At 37.2% G+C, this 27,524-nt stretch overlaps 1 protein-coding gene and 1 long non-coding RNA gene across 2 annotated transcripts; one reads left to right on the top strand and one right to left on the bottom strand.

The window, feature by feature from the left end:
- Positions 1-4,748: 4,748 nt before the first annotated feature.
- Positions 4,749-8,843, bottom strand: LOC141906098 (uncharacterized). Its single transcript, XR_012619304.1, has 3 exons — positions 8,387-8,843; positions 8,200-8,308; positions 4,749-7,849 (listed from the first exon to the last, which is right to left on the bottom strand). It is a non-coding gene; the product is annotated as an uncharacterized LOC141906098 (long non-coding RNA).
- A 5,331-nt stretch (positions 8,844-14,174) lies between these two features.
- Positions 14,175-27,239, top strand: LOC141905480 (3'-5' RNA helicase YTHDC2-like). The gene is made up of 28 exons (XM_074794347.1): positions 14,175-14,243; positions 14,894-15,097; positions 15,413-15,503; positions 16,141-16,325; positions 16,939-17,144; positions 17,648-17,814; positions 17,895-18,000; positions 18,650-19,169; positions 19,639-19,831; positions 19,910-20,088; positions 20,402-20,495; positions 20,571-20,661; positions 20,738-20,818; positions 20,905-20,987; positions 21,068-21,173; positions 21,244-21,363; positions 21,439-21,604; positions 21,877-22,078; positions 22,176-22,352; positions 22,561-22,826; positions 23,224-23,354; positions 23,745-23,937; positions 24,236-24,409; positions 24,610-24,802; positions 24,890-24,998; positions 25,334-25,485; positions 25,568-25,652; positions 26,069-27,239. The coding sequence occupies exons 2-28, from the start codon at positions 14,896-14,898 to the stop codon at positions 26,399-26,401; spliced, it is 4,605 nt and encodes a 1,534-aa protein (XP_074650448.1). The 5' UTR covers positions 14,175-14,243; positions 14,894-14,895; the 3' UTR covers positions 26,402-27,239.
- The last annotated feature ends 285 nt before the right edge of the window (positions 27,240-27,524 follow it).

Below are 27,524 nucleotides of genomic sequence, written 5' to 3'. Positions count from 1 at the left end.
CATTTGGGAGTTTTGCAACTATATTGAATGCCCCTCGGTAATTGAATGTCTATCCACATAAAAACAACAGGTTGGTCGCGTGCCGGTGAACATTTTAACAGTTTCCATGGACACCGTTGTGGTATGTCGCCTGGTTTTGAGTGATTCACTCAGTTTTATTCATCCATTTATGGGACTCGAATGGACACCATTTATTAAAAATAGACGATCGTGGCAGCTGATTTTTAAGGACTAGTGATTGAATAACATTCAAATACCCATAATCGCTACATCAATCGCAGAGTTTTGTTTGGAAACATCGTTAGATAATGAACTTTTCCTCTCTGTTCTCGTGTATCAGAACAATGTAACTGCTGAGCCTCAACGGGATATTATACCGTGAAAATGTTATCATTGTAATGCAGAATGTGACAATTGAACTCAGCTGCGGCGATCTGTATTCAGTAATGAGTGCAAGTTTGGTGTGTTTTCAATACTGATAAATCAACAAAACAATCTGACAAATGATGAACAGAAAACCCCCGTTTATATCGACACTGCGTTAATAAACCACAACTATAGCGCAATTGAATGAATCCACCAGACAGGTATACAAAGGTTAACTACATCTATCCCGTACGAGCCGATTCGGCGCCAAATATTGATACTGTTTGTATCAAATTTTAAAACGAATGTCATTTTTTTCAGCTAATAATCATCGTAATAATGACAATAATGTTTAAAGATAGCGTTATTCCCTTTACGGACTCGTAACGCTTTACATGAAACAAAATAAGCAATAAGATTATATAAATATAAAACTATGTCGAGCCATAGATTTCAGCCTCTTCCTAAATGCCTTATAGGGACTCTCTATCTCGAATGAATCAAGGCAACTAGTTCCAATTTCCTATTGACTTATACATCGCTGTTTCGCATTATATGTGAGCACTTCTATCAAATCAGACCCAGCTATAAAGTTCTATAAATCCCATGACATTATTTTAGACCGTATAGTCTCTAGGGTCGAATTTCATAAAAACAATTTAAATTATCTTCAATAATTCAGTTCATGTTAAAATCGATTTAGAAGTTAGACCTTTTAGCGAAATTGGGTCCATATTTCATTACCTCGGACTAATCGTTGTTTCGAAGCGCATCAGCGTTTGAAAATGAAAATCAGTGAATCAAAAGAGCTACTTTCGATACGAAAACCGGCATAGATTACGAGTTTAGTTTGAATTCTATATATGATTTTTCTTTGACTGAGCGTCCGCTACCAACAATAAAAATCTCACACGAGATATTGCGTGACATCAAAAATACATCCCCTATGGTTTATTTTTGTACGGTATCGTAAAAACCTTACCGGCATTAATTTTTTTCATATTCATATTTTCAATTATTTTATATAATGATCGAAAATCATCAGAATGTAGTCATCATAGAAACCTAGAAAAGGCCGATGATACTTCAATATTTCAATATTATTGATTGATATGTTCTCTCTACGTCCAGCTGTTTTTGTCGGCTGTTTGTGGCTTATACCAGTTGTAACAAATATACCCTCGAATGATTTAAATCGGGGAATTTTTAGACCAAGTTCCACCGTGTTTGACCATCGAGTTGTAATTATTCATTGCCGATGTTTTGACTATAGAATCGGTATGGCTACCGGGGCCTATTGAAATGTTTGATGCATATATGCTACAACTATACGGAACCGGATCCTGATTCCAAGTGTAACCAGCCGGTGAGATCTAGCGAAATGGCGCCGCGGGAACTATAGCTATTAACCACACCGACCGCATCGACTTATCTATAATATATTTCCAAATAATGAAGATCTGACAATGAAATGATTTTAACTCTCAAACTCACAAGATTGGTCAACTGCAACCCGGGTTAACTCCAGTCTTTAACGAAGCGGATGGCTTAAAAATTTTATTCACAGAATGCCGAGTATAGGTTAACAAATAGCGGGACGCGGGGTGGTGGAGGGGGGTCTAGTGTGTCAGACTCGCGAGCAAAACATGAATAACTGTGAATGAATAATTATGGATCATATGTGACAGAGGAGATGTTACCTAACAAACTACTTACTAATGATCACTAATGAATTATTAATTACACGTGATTATTGTAATTAATTACTTGCCATTATAGAAAAATATGTGATGAAAATAGAGTGTAGGAGATATTCGATAGATGGGCACTGAATAATATGAAGGATATGATACTAACTAAAACAAATTACTAATATCATAAGCTAAATTATAATCACACTTCTATCACAGCTAATTAACAAATTTTCACTTACCCACATTTTGATTTTTTTCATCTTTGAATATCATAAATCACGCACAGAAATGAAATCTTCGCGACTTGTGACCAACTTCAAACAGTACGCAATATTCACATCGCGCTTTTTCAACTGGTGACGACTGAATTTGCGATGACTGGAAATTACCACCACAATTAAAAGTTGTTCGCGTGTACAACAAACAAAACTTCAATTAAAATCACTGCCATAAATCATATATTTGTTATCGTGGCTTTTTACGTTTTAAACAAATTGAAAAACTGTGCAAGTGCTTATCGCATGCGTGTGTGTTTTCATGGAAACACGCACTCTCGTCATGTGGCAAGTGCTCTGTCCTATCACCTGACTAACTCCTATCGCAACAGATCTGCGTATCCGCGTATAATTCATGCTATTTGATCACCTGATGCTACTGTGACATTCAATTTAATATTGCGCCTCTTTCAAGAGTAAATATTTCAAAACGTTAGGTGTATAATATTTCAGCGCTTGTTGCGGTCTGACTTTCCCGATGTATCCTATTCGTTGAAGGGTTCCGTTTGTGCGATGCTTCATGTCAAGTTTTGATATATACCTTCTTGAAAACGTGTCCGGCAAGAACTTCTGATTCTACTACGGGTACTAAGGGTTTAACTCGATGAAATATAAACCGGTGCGTGCAATGAATTAGACACTTCTGTAAGAATATACATCTTTTGTAGATCACAATATCCGATGATAAAACGATAAGAGTAAAATCCCACAATAAATGAACTGATAGCTAAACATTTTATTCAAAAATATACTATATAGCCATCAATTTATTTATTTTAGGATTTTACTCCTACATAAGAGGACTGTTTGCGTATTTTTTTGGCTTCAGTTATGGACGGAATCCTATAAAACCAGAGATACTTCATTTTGAAAAAGGGAAATACATATATATTCCCCAGCACGAGTATGTAATGCAATGTAGTGAAGTAGTTTATAATGAAGGTTGGAGAAACAGCTGTCAATGAAAGAAATGCGACACTTCTTACTGCTGTCGTATCGATCACGGAAGTCATTACTTCACGGACGGACGAATGTTTGAAACATTTTCGTAAATTGGTTTTTCGAAATCAGATCCAGCCGAGACGAACAAGCCGAGTTCCAACTGCCGGGCGGGCCGTTCTGGTGGCAGTAGATCCACGACTGGAGAAAAGTGGATTACGCACCTTCAAATCGGACGTGGTGAATAGATATAGCACTATTAATAAAAGCTCACTACATAAAAATCATATACAAATAGAAGATTATATAAACAACAATTCTATCGAAAAGTCAGAAATTTGATTTCGGTAGACCATCATCCGCCGCTGACAGTTAGAAAGAGTAATAACGTTTCGGCTGAAGACTGCCACAGCCATCATCTCGTTTTGGCTGTATTTATTGTGGGATTTCTAGCGTTTACACAAAAAGTCTTTCAAGAGAAAAATGAAGTAACATTTCTCACGATTATAAATAAATAAATTCAACCATCGATTGTAATTATTACATTTTCCAATTTGATTTCATTTATAAATAGATAAAGGCCTACCGATAAATTCTTATTTACTGCAGGGCCAGGGGGGACAATAGGGGATATGAATTCACCACGCAGGTATTTTATATTTTGTGGTTTCTCCGGTACGGTACCGCTGGTTGTTTTCATTTCTCACTTGTTCTGTTTACATTTGTTCGGACATATTTCTTTTGTTTATGTCCTGTCAGTTTATATGCTACGTTACTTCCGTTTTCTGGTCATTCCACCTGATCTGTCAACAGTCGAAACGCGGTTGGTTTCGTTTTAATAAATCATTTCATATAAAATTCGAATTGTGCGACTTTTTCCGTCAACAACTGTTAACGGGCCCGGTGTAATGTGCAAAGTCGTATTGGTTATGCCATTGAATCATATATAATCATTATTTGGTCTTTTTTTATGTAACTAGTCCGAAAGTTTACAAGGTTGAATAATTTTATCTATTTTTTTCTGCCTAATTTAATACATCGAGATTTTGGAAATAACTATATTTTACAATATTTGGTCTTTTTTTCATGTAACTAGTCCAAACATAATCATGTCTTCTGAACGTGTAAAAGTTTGCTGGTGGACTATGCAGTTACTGGGATTATTTATTGGGTTGAAAAAGTACATCGCAAGAATAAAACACAGGGGCTCGTATCAGAGTTGTAGGTAGTATAAAAACTGTTGATTAACAGACATTGGATTAACAGATTATCGTTTTTACACTTTCTAAAACTCCATTGGGATCCCTGGGTGAAACTGATTGGACAACAACAATGCCCACGGCCCAGTTTCACAAAAAGGTTTAACACTTGAATCGATTTAATTTCTTTATTAATTCAGTTTATCTTAAATCGATTTAGGCCTTTATCCATGAGTTGCTATATTAAAACTTAACAAATTTCAAAATCAATCATATTTATTCTCATACAACAATCATACAAAATCAATCAATCAATACCAGGAGTGCTCGAGGAATTATAATGTAAGCTCCTCAAACACGTGGACTTTCAAAAAACAACTAGTCCAACCACCATATAAACTATATATGAGAGTTTATACGCCCATGGTGCAACCATATACTCTAAAACAAAAAAGTCTTATGGCCCAACCATGGACTCAATTGCCCATGGCCCCCGCACTAAAACCAGAGATAAACCTGACCAAATACTCTGGAAAGCGTAAGATTAAGTTATCAATCTGATTTACATTTTTACATCATTTTATTTTCACATATCAAATTGTTAACTTTTAGCCTATTTTCTCAAATTTTAATAGTAATTGTATTTCTATTACTATGTATGAAATTGTACTAACTTTAAAAAACCACAAAAGTTACATGTAAGGTATTTATAAGTCTTTATATATGATACATTTCCACTACAGCTGATTTATACAATTTGCATCAATAGAAAAATAACAAAAATACACAATTGTAAACTTTGATCCATAAAACACCGAAAATTGGACTAGTCTGAAAGTCTAAGATTATGAATTTGACAATTCATGAGGTCAATATAACCGCACTTAGTTATATTTCATGAAATATGCATCTATCATGTCAACTTTTCAAATGACATTTAATTATCAAGAAAAAGCTCAACTAGAATCGATTAGGGCCTAATTGAATCAGTGTTATATGAACGATTGACATGAACATGTCGTTTTATCCCCACAACAATAGTTATACCTAAATGATAAGTATTTATGTACTTGAGGAAGTGCCTCGGTCATTTACAAAAACATGACCTGTATTTCAAAAAACAGTATCCAATATAAAAACATCAAAACCAGGTGAAATTGTTGCTATAAAACTTAACAACTGAAATGTTTCAACACGAATGATGAAAATGTACATCGTTTTATTCACACAACAATAATATCTTAATCGAGGAATCATCATGCATGTTCCTAATTTCCAAACATGCAAACTGTGTTACAATAACAGTCTCTAACATAAAAGCATTAAAACTAGAAATGAGAAAATCAGATTCACTCTGGAAATCTTAGTATCAATTAATTAGTCTTAATTTCATTTCATTAACATTATTTTTACAAGAAAACTGAAATGTTGCAAACTTTACTTTGGATTCGAGGAATTATCAGTTCTTCGTTAACCAATGGGTGAACTGTATTTGAAAAAAAAAAACAGTTCAACATAAAAGCATTAAAATCAGAGATAAACCTAAATATTAACTCTGGAAAGCTTGAGATTAGCTAATCAATCTTTATTTTCATTTTCATTAAAATTATTTTTAAGATAACTAGAGTTTTACAAGATAACTAGAGTTTTTCTAACTTTGCCTGAGATTTTCAAACATTATCAGTTCGCTCATTTAATACAACGTTATTTCAGGGAAAACATGACAATAATTTTACTAACGATAACTAATCACGTTTATGGCTGTTCAACATTCTTTCTAAAAAAGAATAAAATGTCCCAGATATTATCCCTAAAACAATTAACAGTTACAGTAGTGATAGGGTGTGATATATAGGTAAATGGACGCATGATCTTTCATCAGTTATTAGAAGCATTCTATCGAAACAGATATTTTTTTAGTGTGTTTGATTAAGTTAAGGTTTATGGTTATTTGTTTTGTTTATTACAATAACTGAGTTGATAGAATGCTTAAAATCAACAACAGAAAAGATCTCGGGTGTTCGCTATACTTAGGGAAGGTTGTTCGATAAATGAGAAAACCTTTTCGATAAATATTTGAAAAAATGCCTTTTCATGTAAATAGAGTATTAATTTGTTGTTTGTTTGTATTGTTGCTTATTGTTATATCTATTTTTTTTAAAAATATTATTCATTTATTTATGAACTTGTATTTTGTATTATTTACTATCTATTATTTATAATTTTTCATTTATTGGTTTTTCTTATTTATTCATGTACTTGTATTTTGTATCATGTATTATTTATACTCCTCTATTTACAACTGCAGGCATTTTTTCACAGTAAAGTTCTGGGCCCATTTTAAAAAAGCACTACTTATTCACTGCCGCTTCTTAATAATCATTATACACCCGATTTGAAGCTAAGTGATAACTCACGAGAGCCATCTCGTTTAAACGATTTACCCATTACAATAAAAGAAGTTCAAACAGCTATAAACAATGTTGAAACGTTCAAAATTAGTCCTAGCTTTAACTTTAGCTTTACCTCTCAAATGTAAATAATGGTCTCCTTTTAGATAAAGCTTTTGCTTTCAAATACGTAGCATCGAACAGATTGATGGAGGCTCAAAGTTAAAACTCCATGTGAAAATCGACATATATGATTCATTTCTCAAATTGGTTACACGGGCCTTCGAAAATATCAACCTAACCTAACTCGACTTATCTATCAACCAAAGATCAAAGACCAATATCGTGAATTAATGGAGCTTAGCTTTTATTACACTCTAAGAAGGATTTTTCTGTCACATTGCAAAACACATGACACATCTTTTTACTAACTCATTATAAAATAGTTTTCTCTATATTGAAATATTCAAACCTTTCTCAGGCTGAAGGAACCTAATTATCTAACTAATTATCTAACTATTTTCAATATTCGACTCAACAACTATTTTCATACTCCATTCCACGCAATCAGGTAAATATTTTAAACTATGTTACCTATCAGACTGGTCTGAAAAAGGGTGATATTAGTAAAAAAATCAATACTTTACTACAGAGGTCTTTGCCGCTGCTAGATCTCAGTGTTCATGAGATAAACCATTGTCTTTGCTGCTTCGGTGTTTATCCTGAATCAGATTTTATAAGATAATCCATTGTCTTTGCTGCGCGGATCAGTGTTTATAAGATACACTATCATCTCTGCTGCTCCTGATAAAATGTTTTATAGAAATCAACCACCGATTGTAGAAGATTCCATCGTTGAGTGATTAATCCGTCGCTGGCTCCTAAACTTCTCATCTGGGCTTCGGCAGTTTTCATCAGCAAATGGGTCCATGGGTATTTGTCTACTTGTGTCTTCTTCAGGCCATTATTTCCGGGATGTAGTTTGACTGAAACAAAGTGAAGAAAGCAAAACATTTTAGACAGATTTATCATAACTTACATGTCATTTCAAATTACAAGCCACCGTGTTTTTCACTTAGTTAATATAGTTATTTCCAAAATCAGAATTAGGTTCATTGACGTCAATTGCCGATTTAAACCCCAATAAACAATTGCAGTAGTAGGACTAGTTCATTAATGTTTAAGCTTGGAGAAATCATTTGAAAAATTCATTACTCCAAGGTGTAAGACTAGTAAAGATAAAAGTTCTAAGATCAGCCATGTGGACAGGTAAATAGATTTCGATGATAATTACTTATCAAATGATAATCATATGAGGCCTGAAATTTCTATATACCGGTAATTTCCATCTAATGAGTTTGATTCTTCTGTGGGTTGTTCAAATCCGTAGATTTCAGATGAGTAGTTGATTTTAAGCTGGTCTCTTTCTAATAGTTGAAACTTAGCTGCAATGAGTAAATAAATATATCTTGTAATCACGACATTTAGAAATCATCGTAATAACTCCATGTATATCAAGTTACCTTTTATGATTGCTGGTTTCATCATTGACGAGGATCTCCTAAGTCGGTTGGTTTCTGTGCACTGTTCTCTAATCGGCAGATTTTTGATGAGTTGTTGACCTCAAACTCTCGTTTGACTTTTCGAGTTGGCGTCCCTTACAAACCTACCACACCTGCCGGGAGCGAAACGGCGGTTTTTTTCAAAATCAGAAATCGAAGTACAGATATACTTGCGTGATCGTCGGTCGTTTTTACAGATCTTTTTTTTTTAAGTCCCAGAACATAATTGGTAATTCGGTTCCGGTTCATTCAAACAATCTTTTATTCAGCCTAATTCTGATTTTGGAAATAACTATATTACAAGGGTGAAGATAATTTTACAATATTTTTTCTTTTGTTATGTAACTAGTCCGAAAGTTTACAATGTTTAATAATTTTGTCTAACTTCAAATTTTTTGGTCGTTTTCACCGTTTAAATAGTCGAAGCACATATTAAGTGACTGATTTGGGTTAACTTTTTTTCTGCCTAATTTAATACATCAAGATTTTGGAAATAACTATATTTTACAATATTTGGTCTTTTTTTATGTAACTAGTCCGAAAGTTTACAAGGTTTAATAATTTTATCTATTTTTTTTCTGCCTAATTTGATACATCGAGATTTTGGAAATAACTATATTTTACAATATTTGGTCTTTTTTTCATGTAACTAGTCCGAAAGTTTACAAGGTTGAATAATTTTATCTATTTTTTTTCTGCCTAATTTAAAACATCGAAATTATGGAAATAACTATATTTTACAATATTTGATCTTTTTTTCATGTAACTATCCGAAAGTTTACAAGGTTGAATAATTTTATCTATTTTTTTTCTGCCTAATTTAAGACATCGAGATTTTGGAAATAACAATATTCTACAATATTTGGTCTTTTTTTCATGTAACTAGTCCGAAAGTTTACAAGGTGGGAGAATTTTGTCTAACTTTAATTTTTTTGTCATTTTCACCGTTTAAATTTGTCTAATTCTTTAAAGTTTATTGTTAAAGTTTTTCTCGATTATGTCTGGAATCGAAGTACATAATTGGGAATTTCGATTCCGGTTCATTCAAACTATCTTCCAATCAGTCTGAAACGGCAAGCTGAAGAAAAGATCAGAACCTTTTGAGCAGAAAATCCTTTCGAATATCACTGATCATAATTATCATGTCAATTCATATATAAGATCAGCAATGTAGATCGATACATAGATTTCAGTAATAGTCTTAAATGATATTTATGAAATTCAACTCATATAGTAATTCATCTATATTCTAAATATCTAAGCAATGGTTGATTATTATAGTTTAACAACAATTCAACTAAAGCATCTATAGTCATCTCTAGGAATACCAGAGTTACAACAAATTTAGTAATGCATAATCAATCTTATCAAATCGTTTTTGAACTGTTTTCTCTTCTATCTTCTTGAAATTCTTGATGTGTCTTTTATTGAAACCCAGGCCCATCATACAGTGCAAACCTGCTAGTAATATTAGCATATATATATTTCGATTGTCAGCTAAACCATGTTCGTATCATCAAATTTACTTCATCGTCAGTTATTAAACTTAAGAGATGTTTTCTACCCACAGATGGCGACATCTGTACCCAGTGAATGGTATTCTAATCCATTTCATTAATTCTAAATATTGCTCCTAACATATACAATGATTTTGTAATTATGATAATATAACTAATGAGAAGAATTTCAGATCCGGTACGAATTTGAATTAATCACTATTTGAACTGCTAATTTTGCATCAGAGCTTTTGATACCTAGCTTAACTAACCCAGAATCCCCCAAAACCTAACTGATTCAACAGATCCCACACACACACACATGTGGCCCGGTTAGACGCAGACGACATTGCACGATACAGTCGTCTCATCCACTGTGCAATTTTGAATAAGTTTCACTTATATTCATTACATTGAATTAATTTTAATTAAATTCTAGGTATTTAAGCGAACCATTAATTAGTAATCATACTAGCTATATTTTAATTGTCAGTTGAACAATATTTATATGGAGCCTGAAAATCTACATGAGTAGAATTTCAGATGTGGTGAATTCGTCACTATTTGAATTCATCAGAAATTAAAAATAAAAAAACATATTTTTAGTGGTGAAATTCCCTTAGCCGAATGGCTATATAATCTTTATTTCCCTTATATAGTACACTGTGTATAAGGACCAAAAGACCTTGTTATGACCGGACCTCCCTGGTGCGGTGCGAGTCATGATGCTAGAAAATAGTTTGAAGGAGAGGGGTTAGAAAAAGAGAGCTATTAGCAAGAGGAATAAGACCTAAGTTTAGGATATCCTGTCAGAATAAGGCTTTCAATCTGACATACACAGTGAAATTGAAATATTCCCCCTTCCAAATCCAGGAATGTATTTGTGCACAGATTCGATCAGAAGTAAATCTGCGTTAAATGATTTTGGCAATATGTATCAAAACTAATACAGCTGTATGAAGACACCATAGGTTCACTTAGATACAGATAAATAAATGTGCTCAGATACACATGTATCAGCTACATTTTAAATGTCCATGGAATTAGAAATAATTTCACATAACAATTGAATTAACCTTAATCGATCTAAGTAAAACGCTAATGAGTAATTCATCTTAGATTCTAATTTTCAGTTAAACTATATCTAATATGCGTCACTTGACACACAGTATGGCTTTTAGATATTAATTGAATCAGTTAGGTTTGAGTAAATTTTGCCAATAATGAAAAGCATGGCTAGTCATCGTAAGCGCAGCAGTTGGCGATACAGAACTAATCAGTCAATGAGACCGATTCACTTATAGATGTGCTCAATATATTATATATTTCAGCTATATTTCAATAAATATTTATGATATAAAAAGTTTTTGATCTAACATCAAATATTGAATTCATCTTAATTGTGAATATCTAAGCCATTTTTCCTGGCTGTATGTCAGTCAAACAACAATTATCATCCAAAACATATATCGCCCAAAACAAGACGCAGTGTTTCAGGAATGAATTAAATCAATTAAAGCTTTGGTTTATTCTGGATTTATCAAAGTGTTGCGACCAAATCACTGTTTCATAAAGACCCGTAGTCCAAAGTTTTCCCCATATAACACCAGACCTCGATAGAGCCCTGGACACTATCTTATGAAATTCATTACTGTTATGTGTGAGGCAGCACACAGTGTATACTATAAAGTATGGCCTCAATCTTTATAAATTTATCAATATATTATTTGTAAAGAAAAATCTATTAACCGATGATAAAGTTTAATTGATATATCTTTACGTAAAGCCAGCCTAAATGTATATGGGGCCTTGAAATATCTACACCAAAAGAATGTCTCATCAAACATTACAAGATATTGAATTGCTAATTAGTAAATTGTCCTATCTATATCTTGATTGTCAGTTAAACAATAGTCATATGAGGCCTGAAATATCTACGGTACATTCGAATAATTTCAAATGTCACATAAGATATTGAATTTACCTTACTTGTACGTACTTACAAAATCTTTTAATCAATAACTGACCAATCTACATTTTAATCATCAGACCAAAGAATATTTAAGGGACCTCACTCAATCATTTCGTCTAATATTGTAAATATTCAAGCAATCATTGCCTAGCTATATTTCAATTCACTACCGGCCACAGAGCTTCAATAAAGTAGTGCGGAGATGGTGAGCTTGACCAGCGCCTATGCATTCTACCCCAGATATGAAAAATCAACTTAGCTTTATGTATGTACTCCTGTTGCCATGCAGGATGAGGTCAAGACTGCCAGCTTCGGTTGCGGCAGGTCTTTCGGTGTTTGGTGGTACTTCAAGGTGGAGTCTTTTGTGGTCACTTCTGGTGGGCAGTTTTTAGATGGGCCTTTCCGGATTAACCTGAAATGAGTAAAAGAATGCTATTCTGTAGTTACACAATCCTTTCCGTATCATGCATCGTAATTTACATGTGTATCAACTTAACTTTCAATATTGCTGAGTTCAGTGTTCTTTTTTGGCATCGTCTTCGTTGTAGTCACCTTCAGCATCTTCTTCATCTTGGGAGTCCTGAAATGAAAAAAAGAGAAGAGCGATGAAAACCTGGTACGGAACAAAACTAACGTCTGAAAGCTTTTCAGCTCTCCGTCGCCGGTCACATGCCGAGAACACCAGACAATGAGCCAGCCAGGAATATACTGCCCTCTACACGCCCTCACACAGAACGCGAAAACCAGAATGACAACGCCTCACATTCCCCATCTAACTGCAGGATGTACTGGGCGACGTCAGTAACTGACACACCTGTAAAATTGCACGAAACACAAATAGCGCAGTACAACCAGCTTGACCGGGTTGAGATTCAGGATCTCAACTAGCACTCAAAAGCGTGACAAGAGACTTCATCCACTGACCGAGGTTGTCACAAGGACACAATGAAACTAGCACTCACAAGCCGACGAGAGACTTCATCCACTGACCGAGGTTGTCACAAGGACACAATGAAAACTAGTACTCAAACTAGAAATCAAAGAGCGTGACAGTAGAATCATCCCTCAGCCGACTCAGAATACCAGAAACAAAGAGCGTGACAGTAGAATCATCCCTCATCCGGGCGGTCACAAGGACACAATGAATGCTAGTAGCGTGACAATCCAGTATAACCGCTCCATTTGTATCCCGCGCAATCCCGCAGATATGCCCGTCATTGACATCACTCAGCACACTTTGTAGATAGGTGGGGGCAGTGAGGCCTCGTCATCCTGGTTTTCGTGTTCCGTATGAGGGCGTGAAGAGGGCAGAATTTCCTGACCGACTCTTTGTCTGACATCCTCGACACATGACCGGCGAAGGAGAGCTGACGCTTTCGGACATTAGTTTTGTTCCAGCAAACGTTGAAATTCGACAGAGAAATCGGCCCTGAAAAATTAAACGGATTAGAACCTGAAAAATAGAATGGATTAATAAACACGGAACAGTACAGGACAGCACGGAGACGAACAGTAACACATAAAACATAAAGACGTCGTTCCTCAGGAAGCAGGAACAGGAGCAGGAGCGGGAGCGCAGCGAAAATCGCCAGGAGGAGAATCCACGGTAGCATGTTCACAGTGTGAGTGTGCAGAGGTGAATGGTCTATGCTTGTGTACACCGTGGTCAGCCGGTGACGTATTCAATGGCGCGTATAAATGATATCAATAACTCTGAAAAACCGCAATTGTGTCTCTATTGTTGAATGAAAAGGTTCTACTGCCCAGTTGAATACGCGCCAGTAGCCAGCTGAACATTAACGTGGAACTTTAGAAAAGGCCATGAAAATAAATTACTTGATTCCCAACAGCTCCCCACCTAATTTAGGCGCCACCTGTTTTTTGTTCTTAAATCTTAGAATAATTCATAATCTATACCGACCGATAGCTCTTCATTTAAAAATTCACACCAACACAAGTCTTCACATTTAAAGCTTTTGGAATATTTCGTACGGTTGGGTTAGTGAATGGCACCAAAAGATACATTCACGGCCTTAATTTTCGATCGATAGCTGTTCTGTATTCTCTTGGTCCGATCTTCATTACATCTAATGTTTCGATTTGACGATATCTTATATCTTATAATCAAATTACGAATAAATTTAGATTATTGACATGTTCTTAACATTATTTTCAGTGTATATAGTAAAACAATCGAGTTCAGTTACTTTCGACATTTCGTCTATAAAATGCAAACTTTTCATTTTACATTGGGACTTGGTCCTCTCACGGAACATGCTGCACTACTGCAGTTTAATTAACCAGTTTCCAAATACATGAAATTTCCAAAATAGATAGAAATGTCCTGAAGGTAGAATTTCCCCTAAAGTTACCTGTTAGCATGCATTACTTATTCAATAGCCACTGAGAATGCTTCATAGAATAGTAGTTTATTTTCCTGACAACAGAACGGGCTTGGGACGGGTGAAATTTTCCGTTTTTTGCACTGACTTGTCTTGTCTTTTGACTGCACAGTTTTGACGTTCGTGCCCCTGACCTCCTGCTCTGCCTTTGGCTCTGGGCTGGCCCAATTTGCTTGCCCTGGTTTATGCTAGCATCTAGGCCAGGGCCGTTGTTACCTAGTCAATAACCTGTCTGGTTGTCGTTTCACAATCGGATATTTTCACAAACCACATATCTGTTGGTAGGCCTATAAGCCCATCCGATTATAAAAAGCTTACCGCCAACGATTAGGTAACTAACTAGTTGTTACCAAGCTAAACAAGTTGAAGAAAAACTACAGTTTGCCTGGTTATTCATGCAATCACTGACAGGGATAGTTAGTAACCTAATTGTTGGCGGTAAGCTTTTTATAATCGGATGGGCTTATACCAACAGATATGTGGTTTGTGAAAATTACCAACGATTAGGTAACTAACTAGTTACTGACTATGACACGGACAACCAAAGATAGAACAATTGATTCGAAGATTTTCAGAATTTCATGTTGTTTAATTCCAGTGATGATGATGATGCAGCAGCAGCAGCAGAGAGGCTGCGCCGAGTCACCGCGACCATCCAGTGTAAGCAGTGTACAGAGTAACGCTAGCAGCGGCCGCAGCACCGGTAAACGTCCGAGAATCTCGGACATTTGCGTCGGCGAAGAACTGAAAATTTCCGTTCATATCGCGTTAGAACGTTTTCGACTAAACGAAGAACAAAAAGGTAAAAAAATAAACTAGAAATAGACAATAAATCCAGGGCCGAGTTGCAGTCGTGACTTAAGTCCAAAAGTGGTCTCAAATCTCAACCTAAGTCTAACCCAGGACCCAGCTCCACAGTTGTGAGTTAGAGTTAACTCTGAGTTAGAATTAGTTCATTTTCGATTAGTAAACTCGGGGTTAAATCTTAACTCAGAACTGTGGAACTGGGTCCTAATCAATGATACTATCGTTAATTTTATTTTTACATCTTATTTATTGTGGGCGATTTCTAAATTTACAAAAATCATGCCACTTTATCGATGCGAATTATTTACAGAATTAGAATTTCCTTCTTCTTTGACGTCGACAGAAAGAGCGTACATTCACTGTTTGTGTACGAAATACAGCCTGAAATCACGTAGTCACGGGTGAGTTCATACCAATCAACAGGCATCCTCCCTCTGCAGGGACTCGAACCTGATGGCATCGCTACACTCAGCCACGGCACGAACCCCTGCATCAGAAGACCGGGTGCGCAGGTACATGCGCAGCTTTCCGAACGAAAACTGGCGGCACCAATCAGATTGCTCGTTGTATAATCGTTGAGGCAAATTTCAAGGAAGAACTATAAATGGGTAAACCCGGGCTAAAATAAAACGGGATTTCTGATTGGCTAAAAATCACATCATCTGAACTGCGCATGTATCTGCGCACACGGTCGATTATGGCAGGGTTTCGTGCCGTGGCAATCTCGATGCCATCAGGTTCGAATCCCTGCGGGGGGAGGATGATCAACAGGATCAACGTAATCAATAGGCATATCTGGAATAATGCAGCCACGCTGAAGGCCACAAGCAAAGATGCAATTTCCCGCTGAAAAGATGAGTGTCAAATTTGTAGGTGTTAACGAAACCTGTCTTGACAAATAGGGAAAACTCAATGGGAAGGCAGGCACCCTTGAGCCATCCCCATCCATCCACTCATCAATCAAAACCAGTTTAATCAAATCATCGAAACTTCTCTCTCTCTCTCTCTGAATGTCTGATTTTATGTTTATTGTCTCAGGAAAGGGAGTAACAGATATTTGACTGTTAGTAAGAAAGATGGCAGTCAAATCGTCGAGGCATCGGCGTCGTTTCAACTGGCTCGTAATTCCCGACATCAAATTCACATGTTAGTTCAAAGATTCCCTCTGACGAACAAAGAACGCCAGGATTTACAACCGAGAATTGAACGCGGGATTACTGATTGTAAGTCATCATTTGTTAACCGATATATTTTAATGACGTCTGCAAGTGTAATGAACAATTCTACAATTGATGATTTTATCTGAAGTGTATTATTCTGACATTTACGAGATTTATCTAAATCTCATCATCACAGAAACAGTAATGAGAACTGTTTCTGTGAAGATGAGGGATTTAGATAAATCTGTGCAACATTGTTCATTATTTTCTACGACTCCTCGATTCTTCGAAAACTCCTTCTAAACCAAAAATAACCGAAACGAGTCGCCAGTAATTGAGATGCGAAAGTGATGCAGACACTACTCGAAATTTGAAATGTTCTCCTTGAAAAGCCCTTGAAAACTTTTTCTTTTTTTTTTACACCCTCAACCCGCTAAGCGCCACACAGGGCATTATTAGCGGGTTCGATGTTTCTTTTCCCAATGGGGGAGAGACTAGAGAACAACCTTCGACCAACAAACTCTGTTACCACCAGGGTTTGAACCCATAAACCCTGGATTGACGAGACCAGTGACCGGTGGCTTGAACCATTCGGCCACTGCACCTCTCCATGACACTGATGATACGTTAGTTTGTTATGTTACAGTCAGTGTGTTGTTGTTGTTGTTAAATATAGGTGTCGCCAAAGAGCTGAATAAAACTACGACGGGACGGTTGAATAATGGCGTGCCGCAGGTTCCTCCTAAACGTAGTGAATCCGACCTGACCGTTTTCCGTGAGACTTTACCCGTAATGGCGTTGAAGGATGAAATATTGACGACGTTGAACAATAATCGAGTGATGCTGATATCGGGTGAAACTGGCTCCGGTAAAACTACACAGGTAAATATTCATATCACTGTTCTTACTAGACAGTAATTTATAATAGATAATGATTTATTTTCTTATATAGGGCACTCCTACAAATTTTAATAAGCGCACTTTACATCAGTATAAGATGAACATGAGCTGATGAAATAGTAAATTAAAACTTATGGAGAATGAATATTAATTAACTTAAAATTTACAGGTCACTAGGATTCGTTGCAGTTATAAATTTTCCTAAAAAATTACCCCATTAATAGGAGCAATCGATCTTGGAGAGTAAATCATTTGTTTTTCCTCGACGCATACAGGGGTCAATGCAAAACCAAGGGGCCATTAAGGTGTTGTCCCAGAAAATCTTGAAAATCTAGTTCATGCTGTCATATTTGATTCATTTCATTTTGGGCGTTCTTAATTCTGGATTCATGCAGTTCAAAGCGCTGTAGCAGGGTACTAGAATCAGCAAATACAGTCAGAACTTGATCGAAAACTCTAAACAATGAAGTCAATTATTTCAATAGGTTCCTCAGTTGATTTTAGACGATTGCGCGATGAATGGCCGACCATGTCGTATACTGTGTACTCAACCGAGGAGAATATCGGCGTTATCGGTAGCGGAGAGAGTCGCTGCCGAGCGAGGTGAAAAGATCGGTCAAACAGTCGGATATCAGATTAGATTAGAGAGCAGGTTCGTGTGTCTATTATTCAGTATTTTCTATAGACATCATTTAGAAAACTTGTCGAACGCTTTGATGTTTGTAATTGTAGAGTTTCTCCGAAGACATTATTGACATTTTGTACGAATGGAGTTTTGTTGAGAACGTTAATGGGAGGCGGAGAGAACTCTATGTCAACTGTCACTCATATTCTACTGGTATTTATTTCTTTATTAACTCACCATTAATAATTACCTAACAGAGCGTTCTCAGAGAATTTTAGACAGACTGCGTTCGTTATGATAAAAACCCACTATCTACAGATTAAAAGAATTTAAACGCCTGACGATGATCTCCAGGGTGAGATCGAAACGTCGTGTATTCTATATATTTTAGATCGAATGAATAAATTCTTGTCTTTAAATTCTTTTAATCTGTAGATAGTGGGTTTTTATCTTATTATCCGTTCACCACGTTTGAGTGTGGTTATCGTTCTATTCTACTGCGTTCATTCTAGCAAAGCTTTTGATACCCCAAAAATATACAAAGTTAAACCCAATTTTGGTGCAATTTTCTATTTTTCACATCTACTCAATACTTTACAAAGTAATTATCGGTATTGATAGAACAGTGACATGAAAATGTACAGGCAGCACATATTTCATAAGGGCTGGCTGATTTTCAGAAAGGTGAATGTAAAGGCCACCATTCCAAAACCTCTTGTGGGGAACACTGCCTTAATCATTTCTAATGCGTGCTACTTGATTCCTTGAAACGGCATCTAAATCGAAGAATTATCAACAAATCTCTAATTTTGAGAAACTCCTTTCAACAATTTCAAAATTCAACGATGTTTTTCCGTTCCAGGATGAGGTTCACGAAAGAGATAGATTTTGTGATTTCTTGTTGATCGCTATTCGTGACATCGTCGTTCGATTCAAACACATTAAAATCATCCTAATGAGCGCCGCGTTGAATACTAAGTTGTTCGTCGATTATTTCGCCGGTTGCCCGGTGATTAATATCCCCGGTAAACTGTTCGACGTACAAGAATTCTTCCTCGGCGACATTCTAAAGTGGACGAAATACACGAATAAAACGATGGAGAAATACGAGAAAGAGGCTGACCGTCTCGGCGATCAGCAGAGATTGTTAAACGCGATGTGCGCTCGTATGACGATCACCGATCGTACGTCCGACGAGCCGGAGATCGCGAGTTATCGCGCCGCCATACAGGACAGCGTTACCGACGCGGGAGAGGAAAAAGACGAACTGGAACCGTGGATCGTCGCCGAGATGGACGAATTACTGGCGAATATTTGGTTGACCGGAAACGATGAAGGATTCGATCAGATTTTTCATCTGATATTGAGTGAGAATGTCAGCGGTAAGTTGTGTATTTGTGAATGAGTTGCGGTCGCGGTTAAGGAATTCCCTAACCCTAAACCTAACCCTAGCTAATGTCCCAAATGCACGTCTGCCAGATCAGATGGGTCTGCGGGAATTTTATTCATTTACATCTCTGGGGCCGGTTCCATAGTCATGGTTTAGACTTAAGACTAGTCTAAGACTATTTTAGTTATATAGCTAATCTAACAGCTTAAGACCAGTCTTAAGATTTAAGACCACTTTCAGGCTTAAGTCTCGACTATGGAACCGGCCCCTGGAGGACAATTTATCAAATGCACATCAGCCAAATCAATTCCGATGATACAATCTGAGAGACAAGGAGTGAAGTGTTGTTCAGATGGTTGTGTAATTGTTGGATTCTCATTTACCTAGGACTCGACGGATATTGTCATATTGTCATTCATTCAGGTTTCATTCTGTATTTCATTTCTCATATTGATTATTAGTTGATTATCAGTCGACTGAGACGACAGTTACTCCGCTGATGGTCGCAGCCGGTCGCGGGTTTTACACGATCGTTGAACAGTTGTTGAGTCTCGGGGCTAACGTGAACATCCGAGCTCGCAATGATTGGACGGCTATGGACTGGGCGAAGAGAATGGATCGCACCGATGTACTGGAACTATTAGAAGCTCATTTGTAAGTCTATAACGGCAGAAAGGCTACCAGAAATTTGAAATATCTCTCATTGTACTTCACGGTTTCATGTATTTTTAGAGCCGCAAATTCAGACAGTTCACACGATGAAGCGTTGTTAGTTAAGAAAGAGTCGCAAGCTCTGACTCCGGAAGAAAAAGATCTGTTAAACGCATATCATCTTTCATTCGATGATGAAGAAGTTGATTTAGATTTAATCATGACTTTACTCATTAAAATTCATCAGTTTATGGGTGAAGGTATGTGTCGTAGTAACCAGGACCCAGCTCCGCAGTTCTGAGTTAACATTTGACTCGAAACTTTGAAAATGAACTGATTTTGATTCAAAGTTAACTCGAACTCATAACTGTGGAACTGGATCCTGATTTTCAGTATTTGTTACTATTTTATAACAAGAAATACTGGTTTGATTTGTTTGATGTGTACAGATATATGAAAGATGTTACTGAGGGTCTTACTGTTGATTATTGATTGATTTGAACATTTTCCTTCATATTTCGATGAAATTTTACTGAAACAATTCAAGCTGTTTCGATGTTTTTGAATTTCTAGGAGCCATCCTGATCTTTCTACCCGGTTATATGGAAATTGTCAATCTTCGCAATCGAATTATCTACGATGAAAAATGTTTTGGCGATAACTCGAGGTAAGATTTGCCGTAAAAAATTTAGACTGTTAAAGAATGTTTTAAATAGATATTAAATGATGTTTGTATTTACAGGAGCTATTCACTATTTCTGATGCATTCCGCGATGCAGACTCAGGACCAGAAGAAAGTCTTCAAAACTTCTCCTCCGGGCGTTCGAAAAATTGTAAGTTGTGAATATTCCGTGGAGATCAAATCTCGACTAACAGGAATTCATGTGATTTTGATCGTCGTGTTTTCAGATTCTCGCTACAAACATCGCTGAGACGAGTATCACTATCAACGATGTAGTGTTCGTTATTGACTCTGGAAAAGTCAAAGAGGTAGAAAAATTAAAACGACGCCCGTTCTTGTATCCGGTTCAAAGCGCTACTACGTAAAGCTTCGATTATTCTATTTTCCGTTACAGAAATCTTACGACGCTTTGACTTCGGTGACTATGTTGAAAAAACAGTGGATTACGAAAGCATCAGCGATACAGAGAAAAGGAAGGTAAGTATACTGTACACGTACTGATACATCTTAGATTGAGTGAATCGATGATATATCGATAATTGATATTTTATAAACAGGGCCGGCCGATGTCGTGTTGGAGTTTGTTATCATCTGTTCAGTAAAGTGCGTTTCGGAATCATGCAGGAATTTCCTGAACCAGAAATCTTACGATATCCGCTGCAGGTTTGTAAAATTCTGATGAATTTAAAACTTTGTCGTGAATCTTCGAGATGAATTTCATCCATATTTTCAGGAGCTCTGTTTACACACTAAACTATTAACTCCGTCTGGGGTTCCTATTGCTGATTTCTTAGCGAAAGCACCCGAACCACCTGCGTTCCTGTTGACGAGAAACGCTGTCACGTTGCTGAAGGTACGATTACCGTTAGTTTAGGCTACGTGAAATTAGATGAACATGACGAATACATTTGAATATTTCTGATTCTAGCAAATCGATGCGTTGGATCAATGGGAAGATTTAACCGAGTTGGGACATCATTTAGCTGACCTTCCCGTAGAACCGCAGTACGGTAAAATGGTTTTATACTCGGTTGTGTTGAAGTGTCTCGATCCAGTTCTCACGATATCCTGTGCTCTTGCGTACCGAGACCCGTGTAAGTCGTCTTAACCTTCATCTCTGAATTCAATACAAACGACTGGTCACAAAATGAGAATGAATTGTAACGAATGAATTCTGATTAAAGTGCCTTAACTGATGTCCGGTACAATCAAGAGTACCTGGTCAATGAATGCACAATGTTTGGGCCCGGCTACCAGGCACTGTCTATCAAACACTGATAAATAACTCCACTTCGCTAGCTCTAAACAATCTCTAAATCGAGTTTTAACGATCTCTTATGATGTAACAGTTTTCTCTGTCCTACAGTTAATCTCGCCACTCAGCCCTCACAGAAGCGAGCCAGTATGCTTTCCCGCAAGAGCTTCGCGGCGGGAACTTTCAGCGATCACATGGCGTTACTACGAGCGTTCCAGTCGTGGCAGAAAGCCCGCGCAGACGGCTGGGAAAAATCATTCTGCGACAAGAACTTCATTTCTGGCGCTACGATGGAGATGATTCTAGGAATGAGGTATGAATATCGATTTCTATCGAAATTCGGGGAAAGGTGGCTGCCCTGTTCAATATGTTACCCGTATGATATTTTGAGGGTATATTTATTTTCGTAGAACTCAACTCCTCGGTCAGCTGAGGGCGTCCGGGTTCGTTCGCGCCCGCGGAGGAGGCGATATACGCGATTTGAATACGAATTCTGAAAACTGGGCCGTCGTGAAAGCGGCGTTGTTAGCGGGCATGTACCCGAACTTGATCAGGGTCGACCAGGACAAAAAGAAACTGACAACATTGTAAGTAATTGTGAGAAAGATGATTTTGAACTGTTGTAGTTAGTAGAACCTGGGTCCAGTTCCACAGTTCCGAGTTAAGATTTGACTCATTGAAAATGAACTAACTTTAACTAAGAGTTAACTCTAACTCACAACTGTGGAACTGGGTCCTGCTTGTTAACCAAGTTATTTACCCTTTTAACTTTCAAGAAATTTAATGAATTTTCAGGAAGGAGAGTAAAGTTCGCTTGCATTATTCATCAGTTCTACATCCAGGAGTCGACAGTTCGTATCGAGACGTCGTGAAGTCGTTACCGACTGATTGGTTGTTATTCGAGGAAATGACACGATCTCACAGGATGGCTCACGTCAGGTGTTGTTCGGTTGTTTCTCCGATCGCCGTTTGTATTTTTACCGGACCGGCGAAATTACCGGTAGAAGCCGTGAATACGACGGAATCGATGCCTTTACCTCCGCATATTCCTCCTGGATTCGGTAATTATCATTTTATCATTCTTTCATGTTTTAATCGTCAGTCTCAGGGTCGCCACCTACCTGCTGCGAATCAGGGAATCCATGGAAAAGTCACGAAATTTTATTTTCTTTAAAAAAGTCAGGGAATTTTGTAAAGAAGCTAAAAATCAGGAAAAAAGTAAAGTAAATTTGTAAAAAATCAAACAGTTTCCGTCTATGTCTTAAGTACCGGTATTTGAATGTGTTAATTGATTGGATTCTTAGCAGATCGAGTCAGGGAAAACAACGTGCATGTCAGGGAATAGTCAGGGAACAAGCAAGTCAAATAAAAGTGGCGTCACCCTGATTCTCCCTTCATTTGTTACACTGTAGATTTAATGATTTGAAACTATAAACTGGTTTTGTATGTGTTTTATAGATGGAAGTGGTGATTATTATACAGGTGATGTATTGAGTAGTGAAAGCGATGGCGAAAACGAAATCGAAGGAACTTCATCTAAAACTACGATCAAAATCGATGACTTCATCGCTTTCAAAGTTGACTCAGAGGTGCGTAAAACCTTCAGACCCTATTCTACATAGATTTGACTCTTTTAAGATTTTGAAACGAACTGATTCCACTCAAAGTGAAAACAAGGTCCAAGTTTCACAATAAGGATAAACTCTCAATTCCTTGATTAGTTCAGTTAATTATTTTGGTGAAACTGTGTCCAAATTATATTTACCACTAGTTATAGTTTCCAAGGTTGAAAATGATTGAGAATTGACTCTATAAGTTATATCTAACTCGCTGTTTCGCAATGAGACCCTGTTTTCCTGGGTCTGGTTTTATAGAAGACTGGTATCAACTTAAGCCTAATGCCAGTCTATAAAACATGGCCCCTGATGTATTCCATGTAACCGGTAACTTACTAAAGAGCTGTTGTATGATTCTAATAGGCTGCCTCACTGGCGCTGCAACTCAGACAGAAATGGCATTCATTATTCTTACGGAGGATGCGCGCTCCGGCTAAACCGTGGTCGCCGGTCGATGAGAACGTTATTCGTACGGTAATTAACGTATTAACTAACGAAGAACAAGCGCTCGGATTACAGCAACCAGCCGGAATCGGACAGAGACCAAGACCTATGTGTAAGTGTGTCTTCAGGAGATGTTTGATTGAAGTCTTCCAAACTAATTCAGCTAATCGATACGTAATCACACACTATTACTGATGTATGTTTTAGAATGATAACCACACTCAAACTGGTGAACAGATGATAAGATAAAAACCCACTATTTACAAATTAAAAGAAATCTAAAATCGAGAATTTATTTGTTAAAACATTTTTACATTCTAGATTGTTTCAACAAATAAATTCTCGATTGTAGATTTCTTTTAATTTGTAAACAGTGGGTTTTTTATCTTATGATGTATGTTTTGTTTCAGCTAATGAATGCGCAGCTGGTGATAGTAATTGGCGTGCGTCGTTCGACGGAGATATTACATCTGATGATTCCTCATCGTCTGGCAGTAAAAACTGGCGTTGCAGCCCATATTCGGATAGTAATAGCAAAATGTGGAGATCTGCAACTCCTCCGAAACGCAAGGATCTACTTTTCAGTAAGTTTTGCAGTTTTCTCCACAGTAGGTTTAAGAGGGGCAGCCACCCCTTTCATTTCTACATCCACCCCTCTGAAAATCAGCCACCCCTTCTAAAATATCTGCTGCCTCTACTCAAGTGGATGTCAATATTCTATTGAAGTATCTAACAACTGACCGACTCATTTCGGGCGTTAGTTTAATAATTTGTGATATTACAGAACGTGGTTCCGATGAGAGATTTGATATGTCGTCTGTTAGATCAGGTAGTGGGAGTGGTCATGGTTCGTTGAGCGGTGGAAGTGGTCAGAGTAGTCTACGAGGTAGTGCCTCTAGTACACCGTGTACTAGTCCACAACCGTTGAATTCACCGGGAAGATTTGCCGATCCTGGCAGTTTACTTCATCCTTCTAGGTTCGTTCCAGCCGGAAAGTTGTTCTATTTACGACGAATACCTTTTATTTGTAGCTCGTATTAATGAATTTCCGTTTTGTTTTGTAGATTTTTCGTGATTAAAAGCAGCAATCACAAAAGTTTGGATATTTCCTATATGAAGGGTATCTGGGCAGTACCGCAGGCTAAAGAGGCTAAACTTATCAAATATTACAAGGCAAGATTTCAAACATTTTTACGAGTACTATGTCGTACAGGGTGGTCACTGGAAATCAGGGTAAAGTCGGGGAAATGTTTATAGAAAAGATTTTCTTAGAAAAATTCTTTTTAGTTAGGGAATTTGAGGTTTTGAGAATGCTAGATCGCGCATAAAGTCAAACAGTTTCTGCCTATGTCTTACGTATTTGACTGTGTTAGTTGATGTGAATTCTTGAGTTTGAGAAAATACGCTACATGTCTGGGAATAGTCAGGGAAAGATAATGAGTGGCCACCCTGTAGTAGTGATGCTACATGTACTGAAATGTTTCTAACATGTATTTCTATTTCTGTAGGAAGGTAAAGAAGTCTATCTGGTATTCTCCGTTCAAGGCAGCGGTCATTTCCAGGGTTACGCACGAATGATATCCCTGCCGGGGAAGGAGAGATCGCAAGAGTTCAGCGGCTCCGGACAGGGTTCAAATTTCGTCGTCGAATGGATCAAGAGGTATTCAAATGATCGATGATTCGCGTTCGGTATCTATCTGACCCAGAAACAGTTAACTGATCTTATCTTTATTTCGTCATAGAGCAAATTTACCATTTCAACAAACGCATTATTTGATAAATCCTTGGAATGAAAATAGGCGTGTCCAAGTGAGTCGTGATGGACAGGTAAGAATTACAGTTTATTAGAATACAGCAAATTCTGAGGCAGTTTGAGCTTTCACCAAGAACCTTAGTGTCTGATGTACCACAGACACTAAGACACGAACGACATTTTCTCAATACTTTTAAATCACTGTGACTTTAAACCAGGTTAGTGTAGATAGTTTATTTATCAAAATCGGTTGTTTATTTGCTGAGATATCGCAGTTTGAACATAGGCAAAAATGCCGCTAGTAGTTGTGTCGGCAAAAGTCACGCGAATTTGAATGAACGTGTCTGGGTGGGTGGTTACACAGGATCGTAGAGCAACGTAGATACACTGTGGAGACAGCCACTGCCAGGCAGGACTGCGCGAATTTGAGCTACGATGGGTCACATCATTATGAATAGATGATTGCTGAATAGATCTTCATTAATTTTAGGAAATTGAGCCGACAGTCGGGGAACAGTTAATCGCATTGTGGGACCGACTACCGAACATTCCACCGAAAGGCGCTGAACGTAATTGCGAGAGTCGCGGGTCGGATTCGAGTTCTCCGCCGGCCGCTGTGTTTCCGGGTTCATACCCGCATCATTCTCCGTACGGGCCTCGGCAGATGCCGAATTTCAATTCCCCATCGCCTCCGCAATCCCATAATTCACCGCAGCAGAACGTCGTCATTCTACAACGAGGAAATAATTCATCACCTCAACAACGACATAATTCACCACGCGGGGGCGCCGGCGCAGGACAATACTTCAAATTCCCGAAATAAACACGTCGTACGTTGATTTCACTGAAATGGTAATATTTGAGAATTAATCACGGCAATCATTAATCTGTCCAATCAACTTGTTGCATTTAATTCATCTTATCTTAAAAATCTTTTCATATTCGGTTTCATTATTAAAAATTGTTTCCTATTTCGAGACTTTCTGGTCTTGATTCTGTTTTGTGATTTCTGATACAGATTAAGTTATTACCGTTACTCAATGATAAATACTAGCTTTATTAATGTCAAGATAAAGTCAAACTCGGTTAATATCACCACCGAATAAGTCATCACCTTGTTGCAGCAGTTGACTCTATTTTGAGATGTGAATTGGTATTTCCTACTAATCGTAAGTCGTCGTTAGGATAAGTCTTCAACAATAATGATTGTTGCAGCTATGACGACTTGAGCGAGTTTCAGTATTCAGTGATTGAAGTGTTACGCGTTGATGACATTATGAGAACGTATCTTAAAGAACGATTACGACTGGAGGGTTTGATATAGAGATTTATATCTGCATTAATTTCTTCATTTTTGATGATAATCAACGAAAACGAATATTAAGGGTATATGATATATATAGATTCATATCTGCACAAATTTAATTTTTAATGATAATCAATTTCTAATGTTCAAGTTTATCAATGAAAGCAGCGAATTAGATGAAGAATGATATGAGCGAAATAATAGTTTGTGTTAACAATCAGTTTATATGTGATTAAAGAACTTGCTCGTAATAATGTTGTATAACGTGTTAGTTTTCAGCAGAATTTTCTCTGCTTTGTATTTGTTGTTTTAATTGATTGTAAAACATATTTATAGTATGAAAGTTGTTTTATCATCCAATTGTTATTGTACAGTTCAAATAGAAATAAATAATTCTATTGTCGTGCATTACATCGGTTTCGTTAACTTGGTTTCGTTAACTTGGTTTCGTTGTGTTTACCTCACAAATTCATTCTTTTCCGATCCCAGTATCGACCAATGAAAGAATTGAAACCCGTTATTTAAAATGTTGCGACATGTCGTTGTCCATCTTATACACTAACATGTATGAAGCCACCTCATCCGAGATAACAACTTAACGCATGACCGGACCGCATTAGCTCAGTCCATTCCCGGCCCC

Source organism: Tubulanus polymorphus, chromosome 5 (genome assembly GCF_964204645.1).
Source record: "Tubulanus polymorphus chromosome 5, tnTubPoly1.2, whole genome shotgun sequence".
Lineage (NCBI taxonomy): Eukaryota > Metazoa > Nemertea > Palaeonemertea > Tubulaniformes > Tubulanidae > Tubulanus > Tubulanus polymorphus.
This window is presented reverse-complemented; position numbering and strand designations above follow the sequence as displayed.

What these genes read in the sequence shown, in the direction of transcription:
- LOC141905480 (XM_074794347.1), top strand. Translation starts at nt 14,896, where the DNA reads ATGATGATGATGCAGCAGCAGCAGCAGAGAGGCTGCGCCGAGTCACCG. An exon ending in ACGCTGTCACGTTGCTGAAG is followed by an intron (nt 21,364 to 21,438) that starts GTACGATTACCG and finishes TTCTGATTCTAG; the next exon opens with CAAATCGATGCGTTGGATCA. An exon ending in TCTTGCGTACCGAGACCCGT is followed by an intron (nt 21,605 to 21,876) that starts GTAAGTCGTCTT and finishes TCTGTCCTACAG; the next exon opens with TTAATCTCGCCACTCAGCCC.